This window comes from Mizuhopecten yessoensis, unplaced genomic scaffold (assembly GCF_002113885.1).
Source record: "Mizuhopecten yessoensis strain PY_sf001 unplaced genomic scaffold, ASM211388v2 scaffold4259, whole genome shotgun sequence".
NCBI classification, from domain to species: domain Eukaryota; kingdom Metazoa; phylum Mollusca; class Bivalvia; order Pectinida; family Pectinidae; genus Mizuhopecten; species Mizuhopecten yessoensis.
Window position 1 is genome coordinate 213,337 of NW_018405455.1, and position 24,985 is coordinate 238,321.

Here is a 24,985-nt window from a genome sequence, read left to right on the forward strand (position 1 = left end):
TCATCATCATCATCATCATCATCATCATCATCATCATCATCATCATCATCATCATCATCATCATCATCATCATCATCATCATTTTCATCATCGTCATCATCATCATCATCATCATCATATTCATCATCATCACATCGTTATATACACAAATTAAATCCAAAAGATAAAAAGCATATTGGTTCGTGTATCTAACTTTTATCTTTCTATCCATACCAGTAGGGACTATTGGTGGTTTACCTCGTCAGGATCGAATTGATCTTAGCTAACACGCCACAATATGTCAACTTAGAAATTTGCATATTCAAAACCATTATTATAAGTATCCTAATATTACAAAGATGAAAGGTTTATTTTTGTGTGTGTAATGTTCGTGTAATGTCACATGTAAGTTGGTTCTTAGAAAAGTTCGAAAATAATTTAAATGCTTAAAATACTCTGAATAAATCTTCTCACATCTTGCTGAGATTTTCTACTGTCTTAATTTTTTGCACATATGTGACCTCTTGTTACACTCTTACGTGTGTCTGCGTGAAATAAAAATATGAAATTTGAAAACATGAATGCACAATATCCATACCAAAGTGTCTGACAAATCATGTTCCTGTATAGAGAGGTTTCTATTTTGATCTCATGATCCTTGTTATAGCTATTTATAGTAATGAATACATCATCATCCTGTATGGAGAGGTTTCTATTATGATCTTATGATCCTTGTTATAGCTATTTATAGTAATGAATACATTATTATCCTGTATAGGGAGGTTTCTATTACGGTCTCATGATCCTGTTATAGCTATTTATAGTAATGAATACATCATTATCCTGTAAAGAGAGGTTTCTTTTATGATCTCATGATCCTTGTAATAGCTATTTATAGTAATGAATACATCATTATCCTGTATTGAGAGGTTTCTTTTATGATCTCATGATCCTTGTTGAAGCTATTTATAGTAATGAATACATCATTATCCTGTACAGAGAGGTTTCTATTATGATCTCATGATCCTTGTTAAAGCTATTTATAGTAATGAATACATCATTATCCTGTACAGAGAGGTTTCTATTATGATCTCATGATCCTTGTTAAAGCTATTTATAGTAATGAATACATCATTATCCTGTAAAGAGAGGTTTCTTTTATGATCTCATGATCCTTGTTAAAGCTATTTATAGTAATGAATACATCATTATCCTGTAAAGAGAGGTTTCTTTTATGATCTCATGATCCTTGTTAAAGCTATTTATAGTAATGAATACATCATTATCCTGTATAGAGAGGTTTCTTTTATGATCTCATGATCCTTATTATGGCTATTTATAGTAGTGAATACATCATTATCCTGTATAGAGAGGTTTCTTTTATGATCTTATGATCCTTGTTATATCTATTTATAGTAATAAATACATCATTATCCTGTATAGAGCGGTTTCTTTTATGATTTCATGATCCTTGTTGAAGCTATTTATAGTAATGAATCCATCATTATCCTGTATAGAGCGGTTTCTTTTATGATCTCATGATGCTTGTTATGGCTATTTATAGTAGTGAATTCATCATTATCCTGTAAAGAGAGGTTTCTTTTATAATCTCATGATCCTTGTAATAGCTATTTATAGAAATGAATACATCATTATGCTGTATAGAGAGGTTTCTATTATGATCTCATGATCATTGTTAAAGCTATTTATAGTAATGATACATCAGTATCCTGTATTGAGAGGTTTCTATTACGGTCTCATGATCCTGTTATAGCTATTTATAGTAATGGATACATCATCATCCTGTATAGAGAGGTTTCTATTACGGTCTCATGATCCTGTTATAGCTATTTATAGCAATCCTGTATAGAGAGGTTTCTTTTATGATCTCATGATCCTTGTTATAACTATTTATAGTAATGAATACATCAGTATCCTGTATAGAGAGGTTTCTATTATGATCTCATGATCCTTGTTATGGCTATTTATAGTAGTGAATACATTATTATCCTGTATAAAAAGGTTTCTTTTATGATTTCATGATCCTTGTTATAGCTATTTATAGTAGTGAATACATCAGTATCCTGTATACAGAGGTTTCTTTTATGATCTCATGATCCTTGTTATAGCTATTTATAGTAATAAATACATCATTATCCGGTATAGAAAGGTTTATTCTATGATCTCATGAACGTTTGTTAACGCTATTTTTAGGAATGAATTCCCCATTCAATCGGTATAAAGAGGTTCATTTTATGATCTCAGGGACGTTCTTTATAGCTATTAATAGTGATGAATATACTATTATTCGGTATAGAGAGGTTTCTTTTATGATTTCATGAACGTTCGATATAGCTATTTATAATGATAAATACATCATTTATCCAGTGTATAGAGGTTTCGATATAGAACAGTCATATGAACGTTCCTAAAATTGTTTTTTAGTGATGCATACGCCATTATCCGGTAAAGAGAGGTTTCTCAAATGATCCCATGAACGTGCGGGATAAAATATAGTTATTTATAGTGATCCCGCCATTATCCGGTATAGAGAAGTTTCTATTACGATTTCATGAACGTTCGATTTACAATGTAGCTATTCATATCAATAGAGACACTAATCCTGTATAGAGAGGTTTCGATTATGGTCACATGAACGTCCTTTATATCTATTTATAGCATTGTAACACCATTGTCCGATATAGAGAAGTTCTGATTAAGATCTTATGGACATTTGTTTATAGTAATGATCACATATCGTCCGGTGTAGGGAGGTTTCTATCCTGATCTCATGAAGGTTCGATATAACTTTTTCAGTAACATTGTCCAGTATAGAAAGGTTTCGATTATTTTCTCATGAACGTTCGGTATCATTATTCATAGTAATGAACACAAAATTGTCCGGTATAGAGAGGTTTCCCTTATGATCTCATGAACATTTGTTCAGTATATAAGTTGCTTTTATGATCTCATTATCCTCCGGTTTAGAGGGATTATGATTATGATCTCATGAACACTCGGTAGAGCTATTTATAATAGTTGATAATTATCCGGTATAAAGAGGCCTCTTTAGTGATTTTTCATGAGTGTTCGATATAGCTATTTATAGCAATGAACACACATTAATTCGATATAGAAAGGTATTGAATAAGATCTTATGAACAACTGTATATAGTAGTGATCACAATATTGTACGGTGAAGAGAGGTTTCTATTATGATATAATGAACACCTGCTATAGCTATTGATATTACGATCACACCATTGTTATATATCATTGTATGTTAGTTGTCATTATGATCTCATTATCGTCCGGTATAGAGGGATCATGAGAATGTCCTCATTATTATTCGGTTTAACTTTTTTATAGTAATTAACACTATTGTCCGATATATAGAGGTTTCGATTATGATATCATGAACGTTCGATATAGCTATTTACAGTAATGTACAATCCATTATTCGGTATAGAGAGGTTTCGACTATGATGTCATGAACGTTTGTTAGAGCTATTTATAGTAATGATATCATCTTTGTTCGGTATATAAAGAAATTATGATTTCCTAATTGTCCGGTAGAGGGCGTTTTAATGATGATATCACAGCTGTTTTGTACAGACAGATTTTAATTCTTTTCTCTTTCGCTATTTGTTACAATGACCAAACCCTTGTCTTATATAGACAGGTTTTCAAATTGCGATAAAACGCAGCAAGATTTTTCTGTAAATATTTCGCTTATATACAAGTTTGAATACAACAAAAACCTCTGCAGATCTGTATGCACACTCTCAAAATGGCTATTCCATACCTGATGAAATGAGTTAAGAGCTCGGGAAATGAAGTTATGTCATTAGATTTAAATCTGGAAAAAAAAACGTGCATAAGCCCAGAAATATGTTAATTTTCAAAATATGCAAATGGTTTTATTTTCCCTATCTAGATCCAAATAGATATGTGATTTCATAAATAATTAGTAAAATTATATAAATTCAAAAATATTTATTGTTTATTGTTGTGTTTTTTTAATTACTATTTTATCATTATAATTTGAATTATTACCATGTGTGTGCTCCATTGGGTTTGCTAATAAAGCAATATTCAAATATTTGTCTGTGGAAAACGTGTGTCTTGACGTACAGATTTAACGGCCAGGACAGTCACTTAGATATAGAATTGTAAATAGTATACGTTCAGGCCTTACAAGTATAAAGGTTGGCTGTGGCCCAATATCACCTAACTTGTAAACAGGTGAAACAGTATTTGCATGGAGGTGATCATCACGTGCAGCATGCATAGGCGAGAAGACTGAGTTTTGACAAATCAAACGTCTCCATTTGTGATGCAACCAATCAGATGAAAGATAGCAAGTAATCGGTAATCGAGCGTGAGCGACGGGTATATAATAGCTCGCGCGCAGTTCGGATTTAGATCATTAACAGGTGTATCGGACCCAAGTGAAAGGGACAAAGATGTCGGTTGTCCGAGTTCTCTGTTTCGTTGCAGTCTTGCATTGTATGTCTGCATTTGTCCTCCAGAGCGATGGTGAAAAGGGTAAGTTTTGTTATAATTTTATGTTAACGTATTTTTATCGCCAAGCATTTGTTCTCGACGTTGCAGTTTCGTTCACAGGGACATGCGACCTATGCAGGACGCCACATACGGTGACGCCCGTTTTTATGTCGCATGTACACATGTCCCTGTGTCTTCTTCTTTAGCGTACAGGGGCTCCATCAATAATGATGATTATCCCCCTTATAATGATAGGGGGTCCTATCAGTGAGGCGTCAAAAAGGGGGTTATTTACAGTGATTAGTTTGGGTTATTTTTTGTGTTTTTTGTGCAAGGTATGTTTTAGCGTGTGATGAGGGCTTCAAGTTATTTGTTCAAGACACTATCGTTTTTACTAATAAAGAATATCAAATAGGCAAAAAGCCTATTTAACGTTTAGTGCTGGCCTGGTATCATAACCATTAAAATAATAGATTCAATTTTGCATGAATAAAGCCCTGTGTTAGGCGACAGTGGACCTGTCACACTTGTGTAGACTGTGTTTGACCACGGAATTAAGATTCTTGTTATCCAAGTCCGTGGTTTGACTAAACGCGGGGTATACCTTGGCAAGGCGCGTCTGCTCGAGCCAGCCGTCAGGTGCTGTTTTTCACCTGTGCAATATATGTATGTAGTAAAATGATATCCTTGTGACAAAGAATGCTCGTGTCTACGGAAACGTTGACGTATTACTTGACATTGACAATATACTTTTAAGGCACGGAACACATGGCATGTTTGTCGACACCAAGTAAAAAAAACTGTGTCCACCGTCTTTAATTGTAAACGAAACGGAAAATAAACCAGCTTGATTCAAAATAATTAGTCAGAAATCGTATAGAATGATGCTTATATTCCACTAGGTCGGTTTTAATAAGCAAATTAGTGTTTCTATTTCCCTGGCGAAGTATTGTGATCAATTGATCTCATTGATTTTTTTCTCTCACTTTTTTGTGTAAAATTACAAATGCAGTATAACGATACAGGTCCTCCAGCCGTGTTGCTTCAACTCTCGTTTATCGTCCCTCGACTGACTGCTGGTTTAGAAATAAAATTAAAGTTGTTAGTAATGATAACAATAGATGCAATTATCTCCACTCGGAAGTGGTAGCTGTCGACAGGATCACGTGAGCGCAAAAAAAACTAATTAAGTAATTGTTAACAGGTATATGTGCCACGTAATCGTTAGCTTATTTTATATAATGCGTTTAAAAGGTCATTAAAAGGTCGTGGGAAAGTTGATAAAAGTACCTTTCGATCGCAATACCTCGGCAAATTCCGCCAAGATCGATTGAATACGAGCTCTTGACGGAACTGGCCGGAAAGCTGCCATTAGAGCATTCGGCTAACCTCATTAATGTTATTTTCCAGACAAAATTTCATATAAAAATGAATTCTATGTTCTTTCTAAGTATGTTTTACATGCAAGCAAAAGACGACGTGGGGATCAAAATAGTTCATTTTTTGTTCGCACGAAAACGGTTTCGCATTACTTTCCAACGAGTATATGAAATAATGAACAAAGGTTTTATAAGGAATTGATTGAGAACTCTTGTATACGAATAGCATTAGGGCCATACGAAATAAATTTCGTTTTCCGCGTTACTGACTAGAATTCTCGACTTATGTATTTGAAATTTTGAGATGGTAACCTGCAGTCTCGTTTTTCCAACTCGAAATTGCGAGCTTTTAACTCGAAATTTCAAAGTAAAAGACAGGTATTCCTTGATATTTAGTTTGGGTCATATGTATTGTGACTGCAGAAAAAAAAATGAACTCATTCGAATGTATTTACATTAAGCAATGACAATTTTAAATGACGGCAAATACCTCATGTTATACTTTTGTTATAGTTAATAAACGTGTAAATGTGTGTTATAGTAAATACAGTTATGTCTAAAGTAAACGCGTACAGTATGTGAAATATGTGTGATATTAATTGTATGTGTAATACCTGTTTTCGAAATCAAAATTTTGAGTTATGAAGTGGAGATATAGAGCTATGAAGTCTAAATATCAAGTATCTCGAAATTTGTTAAGAACACAATAAAAGAACAAAGGAAATTGTAAAAGAACAAAAGAAATTCATTTTTGTTCTAAATTGCCCTTACGTTCTTCCGTTTATCTGGGGTACACGATCGTAAGTGACGTAAACAATCTATATCTTTCCTACATGTCACTATCGTACAATACATGTATTATTGTATTATTTTATCAAGGTAGACTTTATTATTTTACCTATCATAAACAGCTGATCATGGACGTGTTTTATGTGTATTGGTGCAACAAAGCCATGCTTATGGTATACGATTTCACAACGAGTATACAGAAACTAATTGTACGGAGCACAGTGATCTGAGAATTTGTTGCAGCTTTATTTGGACCTAAAATATAAGGTATTCAGAGTAAGGTTACACGTTTTAGGGGCTTACATCAATTTTTGGTGAGAATGCCAGTCCCAATGAGATATTATATCATCATAGGGGTTGGCATTTTTACCAAAAGTCTATGTTAACCCCCAAAACGTGTAAAATTACTCTGAATACCTTAGATTAAATTCAGGTCCAAATATAGCTGTAACAAATGCTTAGGTCCCTGTGGTACGGAGTAGTACCCGGTGAACACATCACAATGACGTGTACATGATATACCTAATATCGATAACGTGATCTCTATATTAGCTACAGCTGCCCCGGGAATAAACAATTCAGTGGGCGCCGCAATACACACGAAAAGCTATCGGAATACTCATGATTGCAATGCTATAGAGACCTTTAATAGCTTGACCGACCTATCTGAAAAGTTCTTTTAGCTATTTTTCACGGATTTTTCTTTCTACAAGGAAACTAAACAGTCACATTTAAAGATTTTATCGCTATTTCGATTACAAAACTCGCCAAATAAAAGTATTATTCAAAAAAAGATGTTGATTTAAAAAATTCGGTAATTTTGCATTTATCCAAAAAATATAATTATACCTATAACTGAATGCTTTTCGTAGCCAGCAATACTATAAAATCTGTAGGTTTGTACAGGGATGTGTAGTCCCTGGTTTGTACGACTTTCTTTATATTTGAAACTGAAAGCTTAGAAAATATAGCTCAATTAATACAGCTATAATTTATGTATTACATTTGTTTAGTCTTGATAATTTCATGAGATGCACAACCTTACAATGAAAAATCAAGGATTATTAACAGTCTACGGTGACATTCACACTACATATGTGGGCGGAGATATGCAAATTTTCCGCGAACGAGTCGCAATTGTGTGACGTCAACAACCGAGGTATGGGCGGAGTTAACCAGCTGATGCTACTTTTATTTAAACAATACGTTTGATGTGTTTCTAAATTAAACTGGATTTTGCTGACCAGACTAACGAATAAAATAATTATATAGCATTTAGAGGAAATTATTATAAATATGACAATGTGGCAAGTCCAGTTGAGCACGAAGAAAATCTGAAATTTCTTTTTACACGCGCTCAACTGGAGTCGACATGGCTGATTTACACGTGCTCAACTTAACAGTAACCACTCGAGCCGAAAGAAAGATTGAAGTAGTTACTTAAATATTTGATAAATAATTAAATTCGTCATCGACTTTCACGCTCAAAACTTTTCTCTCTTGAATTACAAAGATTTTGTCATAATGAACACCATTGGTTTCTGGTCGAGTGGGTTTTGCCTGGGAAGGTTTTAATATCTAACTGACCGTACAACCGCTATAGCTAAGATGTTTATCTTGAATTTAAGATTCGTTTGTCCGGGATTGATGTCCAGTTCACTTAACTGTACACAAATTACGCTGGAGTATATAGCTTTAGGTTACGTCAGAGCCGATGAACACGTGTACTTACAGAAATACATTAGTAGGCGAAGTGTTACTGACCAGAACCATGTATATAAAGCCATCCACACATCACACACAGCAATCATAAACCGTGACCTCATAACTCAAACGCACCTTAATATGGCAACACTTGTCTCCTGACCAGAAAGTGACGAGTTGTTTCTAAAATATCAGTTTGAAGTGCGCTCCGGGCGCGGGTCGCATATTTCCCGCATATTATAGAGGGCCGGAGTTCTGACAGTGTTAATCGACGCCAGACCGATATAAAAGAAGTTGATAAAACGTCAGAATAATTCGGACTAGTTTTTTGTTTGTAATATGCGACGGTAAATAAATTTCTTTAATCACAACATGCTTACGCAACTTGACATCAAACTTCCATTTTTCGTCCGATCTAATTATTTCGAGGATCGTTAGGCCTATATAAGTACTAATATTAATAGACCTTTCTCATTTTGGGGTAGGCCTAGCACGGAGCAAGGAGACGTATACCTAGACGGGGTCATTTCAAAAATAATTTTATATGGAACGTAGCGTATAGGGTGTCGGAGTGTGTACACGCACAGGTACGTGACTACACGTAAGGGAACATGTAACATGCATCATATGGAGACACATTATACATTCCGTGGCTCACTGCGGCAATTATGTAACCGTGGTAATTGATATTTTAATGTCTCAAATATTATAAGGATCTCACCTGGGACCTCTTGTTGTATTATTCTGACGCCGAAGGAGTTAAAAGAAATTCCCCGAGCCCCGGTGTTAGATTCACTTTCGGTAAAAATGCCACAAATCCCCAAAAAGGTGTAAAATTACTCTAAAACACCTTAGTTTAGGTCCATGTATACAGTCAGAAGTAACAAATTCTCAGGTCCCAGTGCACGTGGAAGCGACCATTATTGTTCTGCCATCTGTTTTAACAATAGATAATTAAGCTATGCCAGTTAGTCATGGCAGGAGCGTTGCGTTCATAGAAAAAAAAATGGGCTTACACATAAAAATTCTGCATACCAAATGTCTAAACTTTGACAATTTAACAATAACAAAAGATAACATCATGTGATCATTAAATAAATATGTAAAATACTTAAACATCCTTCCCGGAATCCATGTTCGCCTATTATATCACGGAATTGGATCTAAGTACGTGATTATATATATAATTACTTCCAATCCAGTTTTTTTCCGGTGTGATGTTGTGTGATGTTGTCTGGTAAATTACAAACATCAATTTACGAAATGAAGTGGTTTGTAAAATATCAAGATCCCTATAAAACGAAGTGCATGTGCGGTCACGTGATAACGTACGGCAGCCTAACCGGATATGAAAATATACTAGCGTATGCGGCCTATGGAATGATGTCCAACGTGTACATGATTGAGAGAAATGTTGTCCATAAAAGAACTGTAAATTGACAATTTGATATAGTAATTTAATTTATTTCCGTCGTTTTTGGTATAGTAAAGAAAATAGCTGCAATTGTATAAATTATATCCCTCTGAAAAGTTCAAGGTAGACAACTCTCATTGGGATCAAAATTATTGTAAAGATAAATCTTGTACGCCGTTCACGGACTAAAAACCCCGTACCAGAACTATAAAGATCATTTAGGTAATATCTCCAAGCCAATTTCATGTGAAATATCGTTTATTTCAACGAAACGTGCATAATTATAAACAGTAAGGTAGTTCAGGGACGTATAGTGATATACTGTCCCTGGGTATTTTGTTCTATATATATGAAAATAATTTTATTTCTCTCTAATTTTTTAATTATATGTGAAAAAACGTGATTTTGACGGTTGACTGCGGCAAAGTTTTACCCCCTGAAATACAATTGTCAATTTCTAAAATATCAGATAATTAAAAAAAAACAAAAAAAAACTGAATTCCATATTTAAAAAATAATGTTTGAAATTATTGTATATTTTTCTTTTTAATAAACTACCGCGTTAAAAATAAAGAGATATTGAGGTATCTTTATATTCCTTGTACGGGGTTTTAGTTGGGGACGGGGAACGGCGTATAAGATTAACCTACCACCCCATTTCCGGTTTATACTTGAGCGGGGAAGTTGTAGTTGCAGCGGCTGAGATACATACTGCAATTATTGTAAGACTTGTAAAGAAAACACTTGCTATTTATTTATATCCCCCCTCGAGAGGATATACAGGATTCCGCAGGTACATACTGAATGTAGCCTGAGTTTCCTCTGGTCCAGACACCAGGCTTGGACATTTTGAAAAAAACCTGGATCCACCACTAAGCATTACAAGAATTAAGGAAATAACTTAATGTACCAAATTCTCGTTTAGGATTTCCGACACAGGTTTGGGTATGGAATTGGAAGAGTTCAAATGCCTCTTCAGGGGCGAATGAGTAAATATAGTATATGTAATCAACATAAAGAGCAAAGGTAAAAGATCATCTTTTGTAGATCTGATAAAGATCGTTCTATGGCGGTCTTCCAAGATTTTTCTAGGATCTCTTAAATGTTTTAAACTAGTCCATTGACAGTAAATTGACTTTATTTCTAATTTTAACAAAAAAAGGGCAGAACATATTATCGATGATTGTTGGGATATAGATATTTGATACTAAAATTTGTGCTTTACCTGTGAGACTCGCCTTAATTTTGAGGACTAATTCAGGGCTAGACAGAAACTTTTTTTGCTTGGTAGTCCACAGGACTAGATGAATAGATTATTTACTAGTCCTTCGTCAATGTAACTAGTCCAAGATTTCCTGATACGGACACATCGCACAATCTACAGCACGAAACATTAGAAGTAATCGACTGTAGGGGCTTATGAAGTAATTACTGCCATAAAAATATGGTGAAGTTTTAGGAATTTTTTACAATTATCATGCAATATATTATATTTTAAGCTGTGTTCTAAATTTTAAAAAGAAATATTCTTATTTTATAATAAAAAATTTCACAAGCCCAAAGGACCAGTTAGGTTAGGTGATTCACTAGTCCACAACTTTTGAATATGATTTTCCCAACAAATTATAACTGAATAGTGGTGAATATACATGTGCAACTTGAAATAAGTGTCATAAGGACTTTGTTTTAATTGAACTTATTCACCCCTACATATTTTCACTGGACATTGCCAAGACTTTAATTCGGTAAGGTTTAAATGTGAGTTTAGGGGTGAATGGATTTAACAAGATGCACATTGTTTCTTTTCATTGCATTTTGATGTACATTGTATACGTAACTCAAAACAATTTTTTTACAGTAAATCAAGAAAAAAATGACATCAAGAGAATAATAGAGCTTTTGCGGAAAGAAAATCTCCAAAAATTAGCCGATACCCATATTGATGAACTCCGCAGTACACTTAGAAATGTGGAGGAAGATGAAGAACCGGAACAATTCAAAGAATTGGACATTGCCGAGGTATTTATTGTCAAATTTTTCTGCAAAGATAAATGTTGATTTCTGAAATATATGCATGTATCTCGGAAACAGCCAAGCTAATAACGTGTTCATATTTTGAGGGGATTTTGGTTGAAGGATAAATCTTTAAATTGGATATCTGATAAGTATATATGATTCAAACAAACCAAGACCTAGTCTCATCAGGTCACAGTAAAACTGTGCTAGTTTGTCCACCAACCTTGTGTATTTTGTGAAACAAACCTGAAGAGCCCTGTGAAGGTTGAAAGCTACTAGTTTTGAAGGTGCACATTATCTTATTTTTTTCTGTATGGGCAAACAAGTATTACAACAGTGCAGACAAAGAAACTTGTCAAAGTTCAGGCCGTTCCAAGATAAGAACACGAAAATTAACATATCACACCATATAAACAGTGATGAGCAGTCAATGTGAAACAATAGTACAGTTCATCTTAAATAGTACCAGGAATATGCAAGTTCGAGTAAGTTAATACAAAAAATCTGAATACATGTAGTGAAACTATTTTGTGATTGTTGTTCGTGTAAACATGGCGTGAAAAAACCAGTTAAAATTAATGGGTTTTTTTCTGTACATGCATGTTCGCAATTCTGAATAGTTGGGGGATGTCATCCCCAAGATTTAAAACCCATACAAATAGTTTTTCGTCCTTTGGGAAAGGGCTTTCAAAGACCTACTTGTCCGAAGTTGAAATGTACCAATTTCATTATAAATGTGCATGAATCTAGTATATTTATTAATTCATTTTTCACTAATCTGCCAGGAAAGAAAATCTCATTTCATTTGCACAAAGTCCAAAATCAGTCATCAGCACAAGCAGTCGGATCTAATCTTGAATTTTTCTTTCCAATTATTCCCTACGGCGAATTCTTTCATGTGAACAAAATTGCAAAATTGAGACATACATCTATATATTACAGATTTTATTTGTAATAAAACTGTCCAGCTAGCCTATACTTAGTCATGTCAAGGAATGCATACCAAGCCATTAAACTGTCCAGCGAGCCTATACTTAGTCATGTCAAGGAATGCATACCAAGCCAATGAACTTGATAAACATATTTGTAGAATTGTAAGAACCTGTTGGTAGGGATTTATCAGGGGAGATAATGTCTTTAAACCTGCCAAACTAGGGATTGATCAGGGGAGATAATGTCTGTAAACCCGCCAAAGTAGGGATTGATCAGGGGAGATAATGTCTGTAAACCCGCCAAAGTAGGGATTGATCAGGGGAGATAATGTCTGTAATCCTGCCTTTGGCGTACTCTTGTGTGATCACGACAGCAAATTGTATTTGGAAGCATGACCAGGTTGAGTAATACACAAAGCATTTAAATATAATTTCAAGATGTATAGCAGACAACCAAATGGAGACAATCCAGCTCTCTTTGGATTTTGAGCTGTGGCACATGAATAAAGTGTGATATGTGGTGTATGGTTAAGGGGAGATAATTAAGTCTTTAGATTGTGAGCTGTAGTGGATGAACACGGGGAGATAATCAAGTTCATATTGAGAAGGGGAGATAATCCAGTTCTGTCTTTGGATTTTGAACTGTAGCAGATGAATGTGGGGAGATAACCATGTTCTCTTTTGGTTTATAGTTGAAGAACTTGTTTAATGCATTTCTGTTAATTGATTTCAAGGAGGAAGAGATGGAGAATTCCCTGAGCTTGTTTGAGAACTCGGAAACCAGAGGATTTCTTGAAAAAAATCTTAACAACAAAAAAAGTGACCAAGAGGAAGTAAGACAATTGGATTTAAATATATTCATACATGCATGTACACCTGAACTTCAATAACTCATTTACCCCTGCAGTCACATTTGAATTCTTCCAATTCAAAGGTTGGAATAGTCCATTATGAAATTTTAGGGGTGAATGAGTTAAGGAAGCCAATTTTAATGCTGGTTGTACCACCATATATCCAGATTGATTTCAACTGATATTGGCCGTAAATTCTTTACAAATTTGTCACAGTAATCTAGTCACTTTTTATTGGGAATGAAGGGCTCGCTTCGGACCAGAGTTGTTGTTGGTTTATGAAATAAGGTCGGACCTAGTAATCTGATGCTGCTTTCGGGCGAGCCTTGTCAAGGCCTTCCAAGGTGTACATAAACAGTTGCAGGTCCGCCAGGATTTAAACCCAGAAATGTGGCATTTAAATCAGTTCGACATAAATGAATACACCCTAGGTGGCTGGATTATTTAAGCTATATTGTATATATAGAGGATCTTGCACCTGTGTCCATGTCTATATAAATTATAATTTATTAAAGGAGTTTCATAATTTCATATGACACGAGCCAAGTGTTAAATTGTATCAAATTTTTGAACTCGTTTTACTTTAATGAATTCAATATGACATGGACAATTAACAGTGTAAGATTCAATCTTATCACATAACATTCATAATTTGACAAAAACGTCGGAACACAATTATATGATATCGGCTGACTCTTAATGGGGCAAAACCAAAGTACTCTGATCATAGTACGTATTGTCATTCCGCCCTGTACAAAGTAGTTCCAGATTTGTTTTGATAATGAACAGTTTTAAATGTAATACAAATAATAATGACAGAATAAACATTTCCAATTCATTTAAAATAACAGTAAATGTGTCATGTGGTATATAGACTAGTAAATCAATGTAGCACCTGTAGTGGCGTAGGAGTGTTCTCAAGGTTTTCACCAATCGCAGCACCTTTAGGTTTTAATTTTGTTACACAAGTTTATTACCATATATATGACATGGCCATATGCATGTAGTCCAAATTATTCTGACATTTTATCTATCGACTCTTTTTATATCGGTCTGTCGTCGATTAACGTCGGAACTCCGGCCCTCTATAATATGCGGAAAATAAGCGACCAGCGCCAGGGTCGCTCTTCAAACTGATATTTTAGAAACAAATCATCACTTTCACACACGTCGCACACGGATCGAAAGATCTATTTATGCACAAGATGAACATGCATAACATGTCTCAAACTAGCAATACAATCAATAAAAACGGTTCGCTTATTTCCGACATATTATATATAGAGGGCCGGAGTTCTGACGTTAATCGACGACGGACCGTTATAAAAGTCGATAAAACGTCAGAATAATTCGGACTAGGCCGTATGATATAATAATTTGGATCGGTAATGTAATGAACAACATTTCCACTATAACTGCTGGTTCATCTGTTGATAATTTCACTGTAAAATAACATTATGCAGAGTGTAAAGTCAAACTGGTTACATTTCAACACATCACATTTTGAACTAGTTTTCTTTTGATTAGAAAAGTTTGATTTAAAAATTTACTACGCTTTCTATGATATATTTGTATTTCCAGATTAAACATATGTAGAATTCAAATGATTTTTAAATGGACAATTTCACAAAAATTTAACCCTGTAAAAATTTGATGCTTTTACATTAAGTGATCAATATATATTTTTCAGTCGCAGGGAAAGGAGGAAAAAGAATTGGAAGAAGCTGAAGACCTACAAGGAAGATCTTTGTTGGACACAGATGGTGGACATGGGGCGGAGATTGATGGAGTGAGGCTATTCACTTACTTTTAATACAAAAATAATTCTTCAGAAATTTTTGCAAGTCTAATTAAAATTAGATTTTTGCATCACTCCCGTTTACCGATATGACAATAGAACATCCAACAACGTCCCGTTAAGATCACGTTCAGGTGACTTTGCATTACGAAGCAAGTATCAATTTGTTTATAAGAGTCCAAATTTATCAATATTTATGTGTTAAATGTATTTCATATGGAATCACAGAAGCTTTGTTTAGTTCAAATAAGTAAAATATATTCCGACGTACAGAAGTTGACGTTACACATACAATGTTTCCATCTTCTGATGAAGGGAATTTAACATTATAATGTACCCATGTTATTGTTCAACCTTATTCACTAAATTAGGTTGTAATTCTGACATACCATGTGTTTATCATATTAACCCTTTCACCTCTATGTAACTTTAGTAGACTCTACCATACATTGATATGGATAAGTCTATTATGGTCTACAGTGGTGAAAGAGTTAATTGTATAGAAATTATTGTTTGTTCTATATTTCTAACATTAAGGATCTCCGTACCACTGCCTGTCACCGCCAAAAAACGGAAACTATGAAACATTTCTGGACGGAAAAGTTTACCATGCATGACCTTTACATGTATGAAAAAATAACAATAGGGGTATAATAAACAAAAAACAATCGTAACGCCCACCTGTGACCTACAACTTTTGGAAGACTTTGTCAGTGGGACTAATGCTTATGTCATTCTAACATTTGTATTGTTAACTCATTCACCCCCCTGAAATTTCATAATGAACTATTCCAACCTTTGAATTGGAAGAGTTCAAATGTGCCTTCAGGGGGGAATCATGAGTTAATATTTGTAATGACTATTTTAAATTTGTAGAAAGTTGAACCTGAAGATAACCCTGAACTGTTTTCACTGCTGAACAGCTTTTTGGACGAGAAGAACGGAGTTAAAGAACAGGTATGATCATAATTTTTTACAACATTAATTATGCAACTAATAATCTATCATGATTATATATAAATATGGGAACTTAAGATCTAGAATCTTTGTAGAGGTTCTGTCTCATTATTCTTCACCCAATAGTACATTTGCATATTCCCAATATTTTCTTCATATTTGACTATTTTTCTCTGACCTCTTACATATACATAAATGCTGATGTGCAATAGTGGTTTAAAAATGTCTTGCATCAAGGTCGCTTACTAAAAATAGATGGGTGGGGGTCAGGGGGTAGGGCAAGATGGGGCTACATTCCTCATCTCAGAACCCAAAAGAAACATTATGAAAATGTTCTTGTTACACAACCAATAAGTGTTTCTATGTGACGTTTCGATGACTAGTGCGATATGTACACTGTCACGTTCATCAGACAAATGACCAATGAAGCGTATGCCCACAAAGGTGTAAAATGTGTACGAGTTGTCCACAAATTGATGTCAATTCTGCTACGCTGGAAACGTATATGTACAATAGTTATATATGTACCGAAATGACTATTCACCTACACTTTGTTTAAAACTTGGAATACACTGCAGTGGGCCAGTTCTAAATCGGGATGAGGGGGCTCATAGACTCTCTCACATCTATGACCAAGTATTTAACGAAGCATAGCTGAATCAAGTCCTTGCGGTTCATATATAACAACTATTGTACATACGCTTACAGCATAGCTGAATTATCGACATCGATTTGGGACTGCTCGTACACATTTTACACCTTCCCTATCTTTTACTCTTAGGCATGAAAGAGTCTTATATTCCTGCATGACCATGGATTTAACAAATTGAAATTATTTCTTAAAAGGAAAACCATACCATGTGGGACTTTTTTTTTGCAAAATGATTAAGTATGAAATTAACAAAATATAATCAAGTGTTCAGAGTGTAAAAATATGTTCAGAGATTTGAACCCCAGACTTCAGATTGTTATACTGAAGGGAAGGCTACTCTGTATTAAATTCTGTGTGGAATTGTTCGGAAATGCAACATTTCACATTTGTATTGCCTCCATTATATTTTAGGGTGCTGGATTGAACCAAGCTTACAAAGCACAGAAGGATGGAATGGACTCCCACAGGCTGACACATGAGCAGAAAGTAGAATTAGGCTTAGAGTCTGAAAATGTAAGGCCTCTTTGTTTGTTGCAGTGTAGAACCATGTGCACCCACAATAGTTTTATCCAGACTCATCGGCCTTGTCCGGTATTTTGTTAGGCCAATAAACGATCAATGGACTAAAGGAACTTTACATTTCTGCAAGGCTCTGCAGAGCCGATTACTCTTTCTGGACATCCTTCTTTACTCCTTCGGATGTGGAAGCAAATTAAAGTAACATTTTATCACATGACCAAGAATACTTGTAATATTCCTGAAAACTTTTTTCTATGGCATTGTTGCTATACCTGTAGTTCATTTTCTTGCACCAGAATTTCTTTTTTTTAATGTTTAAAAAAGGAGACATGTGCTTGACCTACTGTAAGTGCATTTTGTTTAGTATTGAATTTCTTATTGTTTCTTTGCTTTTTATTTCGCACAAAGTAAGTGATTTATATTTAAATTATAGATTTATAATACTTTTTAATTGATACAGTAATTATAAAACATTCTATAAATGCTGTACAGCAAGATAATATTTGACAGTAACTTTTAAGATTTTTTTCCACTTTTGTTTTCCAGCCAGGCAAGGAAAAGAGAAATTTTATCACTAACACGAACGTTTTTTGGCCCAATGGCATTGTACCATACGAAATCAGCAGTGATTTCTGTGAGTAAAAAGTATATCGATTTATTGTTGACATGCATGCAGTAACTAATGATTTGAGCGCAAGACTCGCAAGAGTTATTTCAGAAAAAATCTTGTAAGATTTAAATGTCGGTTTTTGTTTTTTCAACATATTCTCAATAACGATGGTTGTACAGAGTTGCTCATAGTGGAGTTATTGGGATATAATTTCTCTTAAATGTTGATGGCTATATCCGGATCGTAATACATTGTCATGTGTAAACCTCCCTAAAATTCTTATAAAGTATCCATAAATCTTCCATATAGATTCCAACGAAGTAATTAGAGGCTTAAGAATAACATAAATGAAATCATACAATGTAATATGCAATATTGTTTCTGTTTTCAATGTCTCGTTAATTTCTAACTAATTCAGCAGAAAAAAAAACTTTTTCAACCAAATCTCGCTGCAAAATTTCACTGATCTCCCTATTTTACACCGGAAAGTTTTGGCATGTATGTGTCGCAAAATTTTCAAAATTACAAACACAAATACCATAATAAACATTATTACAAACGCGTTGTACAGTATTACGTGGTTTAATGAGGGGGTCAGACCCCCGGATGAAATTAAGAGGGGGAAAAAATTGACAAAAATTTGGATGATCATAATTGCGACATGATCATTCTGCCCTTTAAACATATGCTACTGTTTGAGAAATTGGTCCATTGTGAGTACTTTTTTAATACACCATATATGCATTTATTGCTTTGATAAATCATTTTGAAAAGTAAACTATACCTTGTTGACTCTGCAATAATACAGATAAAATAATCAAAATACAATCCACATCAGTTTCCCCCGAGTGTACAAATCTGATAGGGGCTAGAAAGGGATTTGAACCCCTGGCCTGTATTCACGAAACCATTCTCGTGCTCAAACTCAAGATTCTGTGCTCAAGGCGATTTTCTTATTCCGTGATGAATTTGAAAAAATGATTTTTTTTCTCAATAATCAAAACAGTTTTGGACAGACTAAAAGCCAAAATATCTTTTTTCAATACTTACAATTGATCTTTTGGTTGTTGCATGATTTAAGCGAGTCACAAGAAAGTTGATTTGAGCACAGAATCCATGCTTGAGCATGAGAATGGCTTTATGAATACAGACCCTCAGTACTTCCCGGCCTGTGTACAGGAAACCGTTCTCATGCTCAAGCATGGCTTTTGTGCTCGAGTCTTACTTGTTCCTGTTATGAATAAATAAAAATAATCTTAGTTTGTCAATGATTTGGAAAATATATTTGAAGAGACTTAAAGCTAAATACTGTTTCAAAGTTTGCATTTGACTTTTGATCGTTTGACATGATTTATGCGAGTTGCAAGAAATTTGGTTTGAGCACAGAATCCATGCCTGAGCTTGAAAATGATTTCATGAATACAGACCCTGGACTTCCCATTGTTAAGCTAGTGTTCTAAATGGCTGACAATGAGTGACCTGACCTTATTGTGTTACAGTTATAGCCAAAAAATGTAGGGGAGGTAACTGTGTATACCAAAACCCACGGTGCAGTGGGACAGGGTTCCTTACAGAAATTAAAGGGAGGTTACTGTGCATACCAAAACCCACGGTGCAGTGGGACAGCAATCCTTAAAAGAAATTCCTCCCAAGACAATGAATTCAATATAAATTACCTTATTATGATTTCATGTTAAGCTACTGTTCTTAAACTGGCTGAACAGTGAGAAATTAAGGGGAGGTTACTGTGCATACCAAAACTCACGGTGCAGTGGGACAGGGATCCTTACAGAAATTAAGGGGAGGTTACTGTGTATACCAAAACCCACGGTGCAGTGGGACAGCAATCCTCCAAAGTAATTCCTCCCAAGACAATGAATTCAATATAAATTACCTTATTTTTGAAGAATTATTTGGTTTATTATGATAGTGAATGAACAAAACAATTTGCATTAATTCATGGGTTCCATTACAACAAAATAACTGCTTTGAAAACAGTTTTTTTTTTTAGCTCACCTGGCCGAAAGGGCCAAGTGAGCTTATGCCATGGTGCGGCGTCCTTCGTCAGTCTGTCGTCCGTCAACTTTTTACTTTAAACAACTTCTTCTGAATAACTAAGAGGCCCAGACTGATTTGACCAGTAGCATGCTGGGATGAAGGGCTACCAAGTCTGTTCAAATGAATGACCTTTGCCCATTTTCAAGGTCAAAGGGGGGTAAAATATGTTTAAACTTTTAAATAACTTTTTCTAAATAATCAAGAGGCCTAGGGTGATGATATTTGGCCTGAAGTATGTTGGCATGAAGGGCTACAAAGTTGGTTCAAATGAATGACCTTTGCCCATATTCAAGGTCACAGGGGTTATTTGTCTTAACAACACTAAAAAACGACTTCTTCTGAATAACTTAAGCTTCCAGGGTGATTGCTTGTTCATGTGAATGACCTTGACACACTTTCAAGGTCACATATGGTCCACAGTGCATAAATTTTAAAAAGTCATCTTCTCAATTAACAAAAGGTATAGGGCCATTAGGGTGGTGATATTTGACAAGTTGCATTCTGGGATGAAGGCTATAAAGTTTGTACAATTTATAGTCCATGTTTGACTTTCAAGGTCACAGGGGTCAAATGTGTTTAAATCGTTAAACAGGTTCTTCTGAATGACTTAAGTCAAGACACTGATATTCTGCCTGTAGCTTTATTTTAGTCCACTTTTAAGGTTATAATTGTGAGATTTATACCAGGTGAGCGATGCAGGCCCATTGTGCCTCTTGTTTTATTTCTGGTATAGCTTAGTTTTTTCAAATAAAATCTGAAAACATACCTTGCAGAAATTTATAAGTTTAATGAAGATGAAAAATAAAAAGCAGTGTTCTGAGAGTAAAATTGCGGTTGAAAAAGACCAAGATTTGAATCTTTGACTTCAGTTTATTACCTACTGTCACTAAATTACTGAGCCATCTCAAGTCTTTGATGAGATAATTGTTATTTGCGGAGGTATTGATGCATGACTTGTTCATGGAATGAAAATTCTGTACTTTCAACCTTTTTTTAAATTTCGCCTTTTCTTGTCTTCCACAATGCTAGCATATAAATTAGTACACAGCATGAAGGTTCCCAGTATACAGTAAATTGACTGCACTCTTGGTTATTAAAAAAAAATTGGTAACTTGACTCTTAATTTAGTGTACTGATTGATATAAGGGGGATAGTCTTGAATCACAATACAAAATACTTACCATGCATTTATTTACATTTCAGCAAGTGCCGAGAAAACAGTTATCGAAACAGCAATAGCAGAAATGGCAACCAAGACCTGCGTCCAATTTTTACCCAAGGCTCAAACTGATTCAAATGTACTAGGACATGATTCTTACATAAGTTTTTTCAGTGAGAGGTTAGTGTAAATTTTGCACCTAATTAGTTTGCATACTTTGCTGTGCTTTGTTGATTGTTTCTGCACAATAATTCAATTAATTTTGACAGAATCCTCAAGCTTGGATCATATTTCACCATGATCATATTTCACCAAGATCAAGTTTGTGCTATTTCTCAAAAAGTAATGGAGGGATCTTTCTCAAATTCCACAAGAAGGTTCCCCATGGTCCTAAGTTACAAATAACGAATGTTCCCCATGGTCCTAAGTTACAAATAACGAATGTTCCCCATGGTCCCAAGTTACAAATAACGAATGTTGGGACTGAAAGGAAAATCAAGATGGCGGACAGCCAGCCATCTTTAATTTGAGAACGAAAGTTTGTTAGTGTTATTTCTCAGAATGTTCAGGAGGGGTCTTTCTCAAATTTCACATTAAGGTTCCCCGTGGTTCCATGTTCTGCATTTTGGGGATGATTGGAAAACCAAAATGGCCGCAGGTGGTCGTATTGAATATTGCTCAAAGTATTGAAGGGATCTTTCTAAAATTTCACATAAGAATTCCTCTTAGTTCTTGGTTATGCATATTAAATTTTGACTGATCTGAAAACCAGGATGCGGACAGGCGGTCAACTTGTTAGTTTTTTTTTGTTATCGCTATTCCTCAGAAAGTACTGGAGGGATCTTGCTCAAATTCCCCATGAAGGTTCCCCAGTGTCCTAAGTTACAAATAACGAATGTTGGGTCTGAAAGGAAAACCAAAATGCAGACATGCGGTTTTCTTGTTAGCTCACCTGGCCCGAAGGGCCATGTGAGCTTATCCCATGGTGCAGCGTCCGTCGTCCGTCGTCCGGGTCCGGCGTCCGGCGTCCGTCAACTTTTTCCTTTAAAATGCTACTTGTCCTGAATGGCTCAGAGGATTTTGACCAAATTTGGTCAGGAGCATCATTGGCCAAAGGGTTCTCAGTTTTGTATAAACGGAGGGTATAACCCCCCTGGGGGCAGAGGGGCGGGGCCAAATAGGGGGAAAAAAGGTAAATCTTTAAAAATCTTCTTCTTCTCAACCAATAGAAGGATTTTGACCAAATTTGTCCTAGAGCATCTTTGGACAAAGGAGACTCAAGTTTGTATAAACGGAGGGTGTGGCCTCTTTGGGGGCAGAGGGGCGGGGCCAAATAGGGGAAGTAGAGGATTTTTTCTCTCCTACTATACAAGTGAAGGGATTTAAACCAAATGCAGTCTGAAGCTTGGTCAGGAGCATCATTGGCCAAAGGGTTCTCAGTTTTGTATAAACGGACGGTATAGCCCCCCCTCGGGGCAGAGGGGCGGGGCTAAATAAGGGGAAAAAAGGTAAATCTTTAAAAATGTTCTTCTTCTCAACCAATTGAAGGATTTTGACCAAATTTGTCCTAGAGCATCTTTGGACAAAGAAGACTCAAGTTTGTATAAACGGAGGGTGTGGCCCCTCTGGGGGCATAGGGGCGGGGCCCAATAGGGGAAATAGAGGATTTTTTTCTCCTACTATACAAGAGAAGGGATTTAAACCAAATGCAGTCTGAAGCATGCTTAGGGACAAAAGAATCAATTTTGTTTCAACTGAGGTATATGGACCCCCTTCTTTGGGGCAGATGAGTGGGACCCATTAGGGTAAATAAAGGAAAATATTTTCCCTTCTGTACAAATGAAGGGATTTAAACCAAATGTGATCTGAAGCATGCTTAGGGGAAAAAAACTCAATTTGTTTAATTTGTATAAAAAGGAAAAGGTGCATGTGAAGCCCAATAGGGGAAATAGAGGGAAATTGGGACATAACATGGAAACTCATTTTCTTGTTGTCTTACCCACCAAAACAGATTTATATGTAGTTCTTTTTGCAACTTTGTTTCTTGTACTCCTTTGATAAACCTGAATGGTACTCAGCAGGTTTTAAATTGAAAAATAAAATACCAGTTGAGCTATTAAGGCCCCTGGGCCTCTTGTCTTTAATATACTTTGCAAGAAGAAATAATTTGGTATAAAATGGCTTGAAACAAATTTCATTGTTAGAATTAATCGCAATATTATAATAAATAATTGGATAACTTCGTAAATAAATACTTCAAGTAGGTTTTCAGGAAAACATATCGGTTCAGTAGGATGAACTTATTGAGGGTATGGAAATTGAAATACTTGCGAGATTTGTTTAGCAGTAGTTACTGGTCTTGTTATTTTTACAGAACAGCATTGTGATTCACGAGATGTGCCACGCCATTGGTCAGATGCACGAACAGTCTCGCTCCGATAGGGACAACTACGTTACCATGCTATGGGACAACATCAGAGGAGGTCGCGGTAATAACAACATGGCCAAAGATAATACACTTGACAATAACAATTATGACCACGAGTCTGTTCTACAATACAGTCTTTGGGTAAGTGTTTAATTAGCAGATGTACCGTATAATGGGCGATTTACTTGGGCTAAACAAAATGAATTTTGACCCAAAATTAGAGAATTTAATTGAAGCGGACTATATTTTTGCGATCATCATATGTGAAAGACCTAAGTTTTTGCATTGTTCTAGCACAGATGGGACACTCGCCAGATCAAGTGTCAAAACAATTCAGCAACAAGTCGGTGTATTTGGTAAAACAAATCGTCAACATAACTATTAGGTTGTTGGCACTAAATTGAAGAGTGGTTACGAAATATATGCAGGAAATTGAATCAAATTAAATTTGAGGAGGTTGCCATTCATCTATAAATCCGACGCCGATGTTTCCTTTTCAGAGCTACAGTAGATTTAATAATTGGTAGGTACACTGGACTTGGGTATAAATTGACTGTAAAACTTGAGCATGCATTGCATAAAGAAAACCTGAAGATAAAAAAATCTTGACAACACATTCTAATAGCCAACAGCGAACATCTGGCAGATAATAGGATAAAAACGGGCTCTTGAGTGGAATAATAATAGACAACATATACCAAGGATAATCCTGGAGGGGACTGTGGGGCCATTGACCCCTCAAAACTGAAATTGACCTCAATGTTCCAATTTTCATTTAATTTTACATAGAATGGCGACTCTTAATTTTGATATTGACTAAAAATTGCTGGAAAAAGGCCACTGTTCTCAAATTCCAAGATTTTCCCAGTATACCAAAAATAGATGAGGGTTTTCTTACCAGGACTCGCACTCTAGATCTCTGATCATAATAAGGTCACTTTAACTCGCTCGCCCCTGAAATTTCATGATGAACTATCCCAACCTTTGAACTGGAAGAGTTAAAATGTGTCTATAGGGGTGAATGAGTTAATAGAATGAGATACTGATCTGTGGTAGTCTCTAAGCAATGTACTACAGTTTTACTTATAGATTATCACACTGTGTTTTCAGGATTTGTTTTGAGAACAATTTTCTCATCACAAGCATGCGAGTAAAAGGCCACTGCAGCTGGATATAATTGTATCCTTGTGCGAGCTTTGTGATTATTATACATGATCACACTGTATTCTATAAT

The 24,985-nt window shown here is 35.2% G+C and overlaps 3 protein-coding genes across 4 annotated transcripts in view; all 3 read left to right on the forward strand.

Moving 5' to 3' along the window:
* The window catches only part of LOC110448770, a 9,515-nt gene extending 7,047 nt beyond the window's left edge, over positions 1–2,468 (forward strand). The window contains exon 2 of the mRNA XM_021495196.1: positions 2,425–2,468. Within this exon, the coding sequence (XP_021350871.1) occupies positions 2,425–2,468 (44 nt within the window). The remainder of the gene's footprint in view (positions 1–2,424) is intronic.
* Positions 2,469–4,394: 1,926 nt separating this feature from the next.
* Positions 4,395–23,710, forward strand: LOC110448771 (tolloid-like protein 1). Its single transcript, XM_021495198.1, has 9 exons — positions 4,395–4,527; positions 11,630–11,790; positions 13,454–13,552; positions 15,261–15,359; positions 16,245–16,325; positions 17,389–17,490; positions 18,043–18,130; positions 21,368–21,503; positions 23,698–23,710. The coding sequence occupies exons 1-9, from the start codon at positions 4,446–4,448 to the stop codon at positions 23,708–23,710; spliced, it is 861 nt and encodes a 286-aa protein (XP_021350873.1). The 5' UTR covers positions 4,395–4,445.
* LOC110448767 (MAM and LDL-receptor class A domain-containing protein 1-like) overlaps positions 23,682–24,985 on the forward strand; it is a 63,414-nt gene continuing 62,110 nt past the window's right edge. For both annotated transcript variants that reach the window (XM_021495187.1, XM_021495188.1), the window contains exon 1: positions 23,682–23,892. In XM_021495187.1, coding sequence (XP_021350862.1) covers positions 23,719–23,892 — 174 coding nt within the window. In that variant the 5' untranslated portion in view covers positions 23,682–23,718. The remainder of the gene's footprint in view (positions 23,893–24,985) is intronic.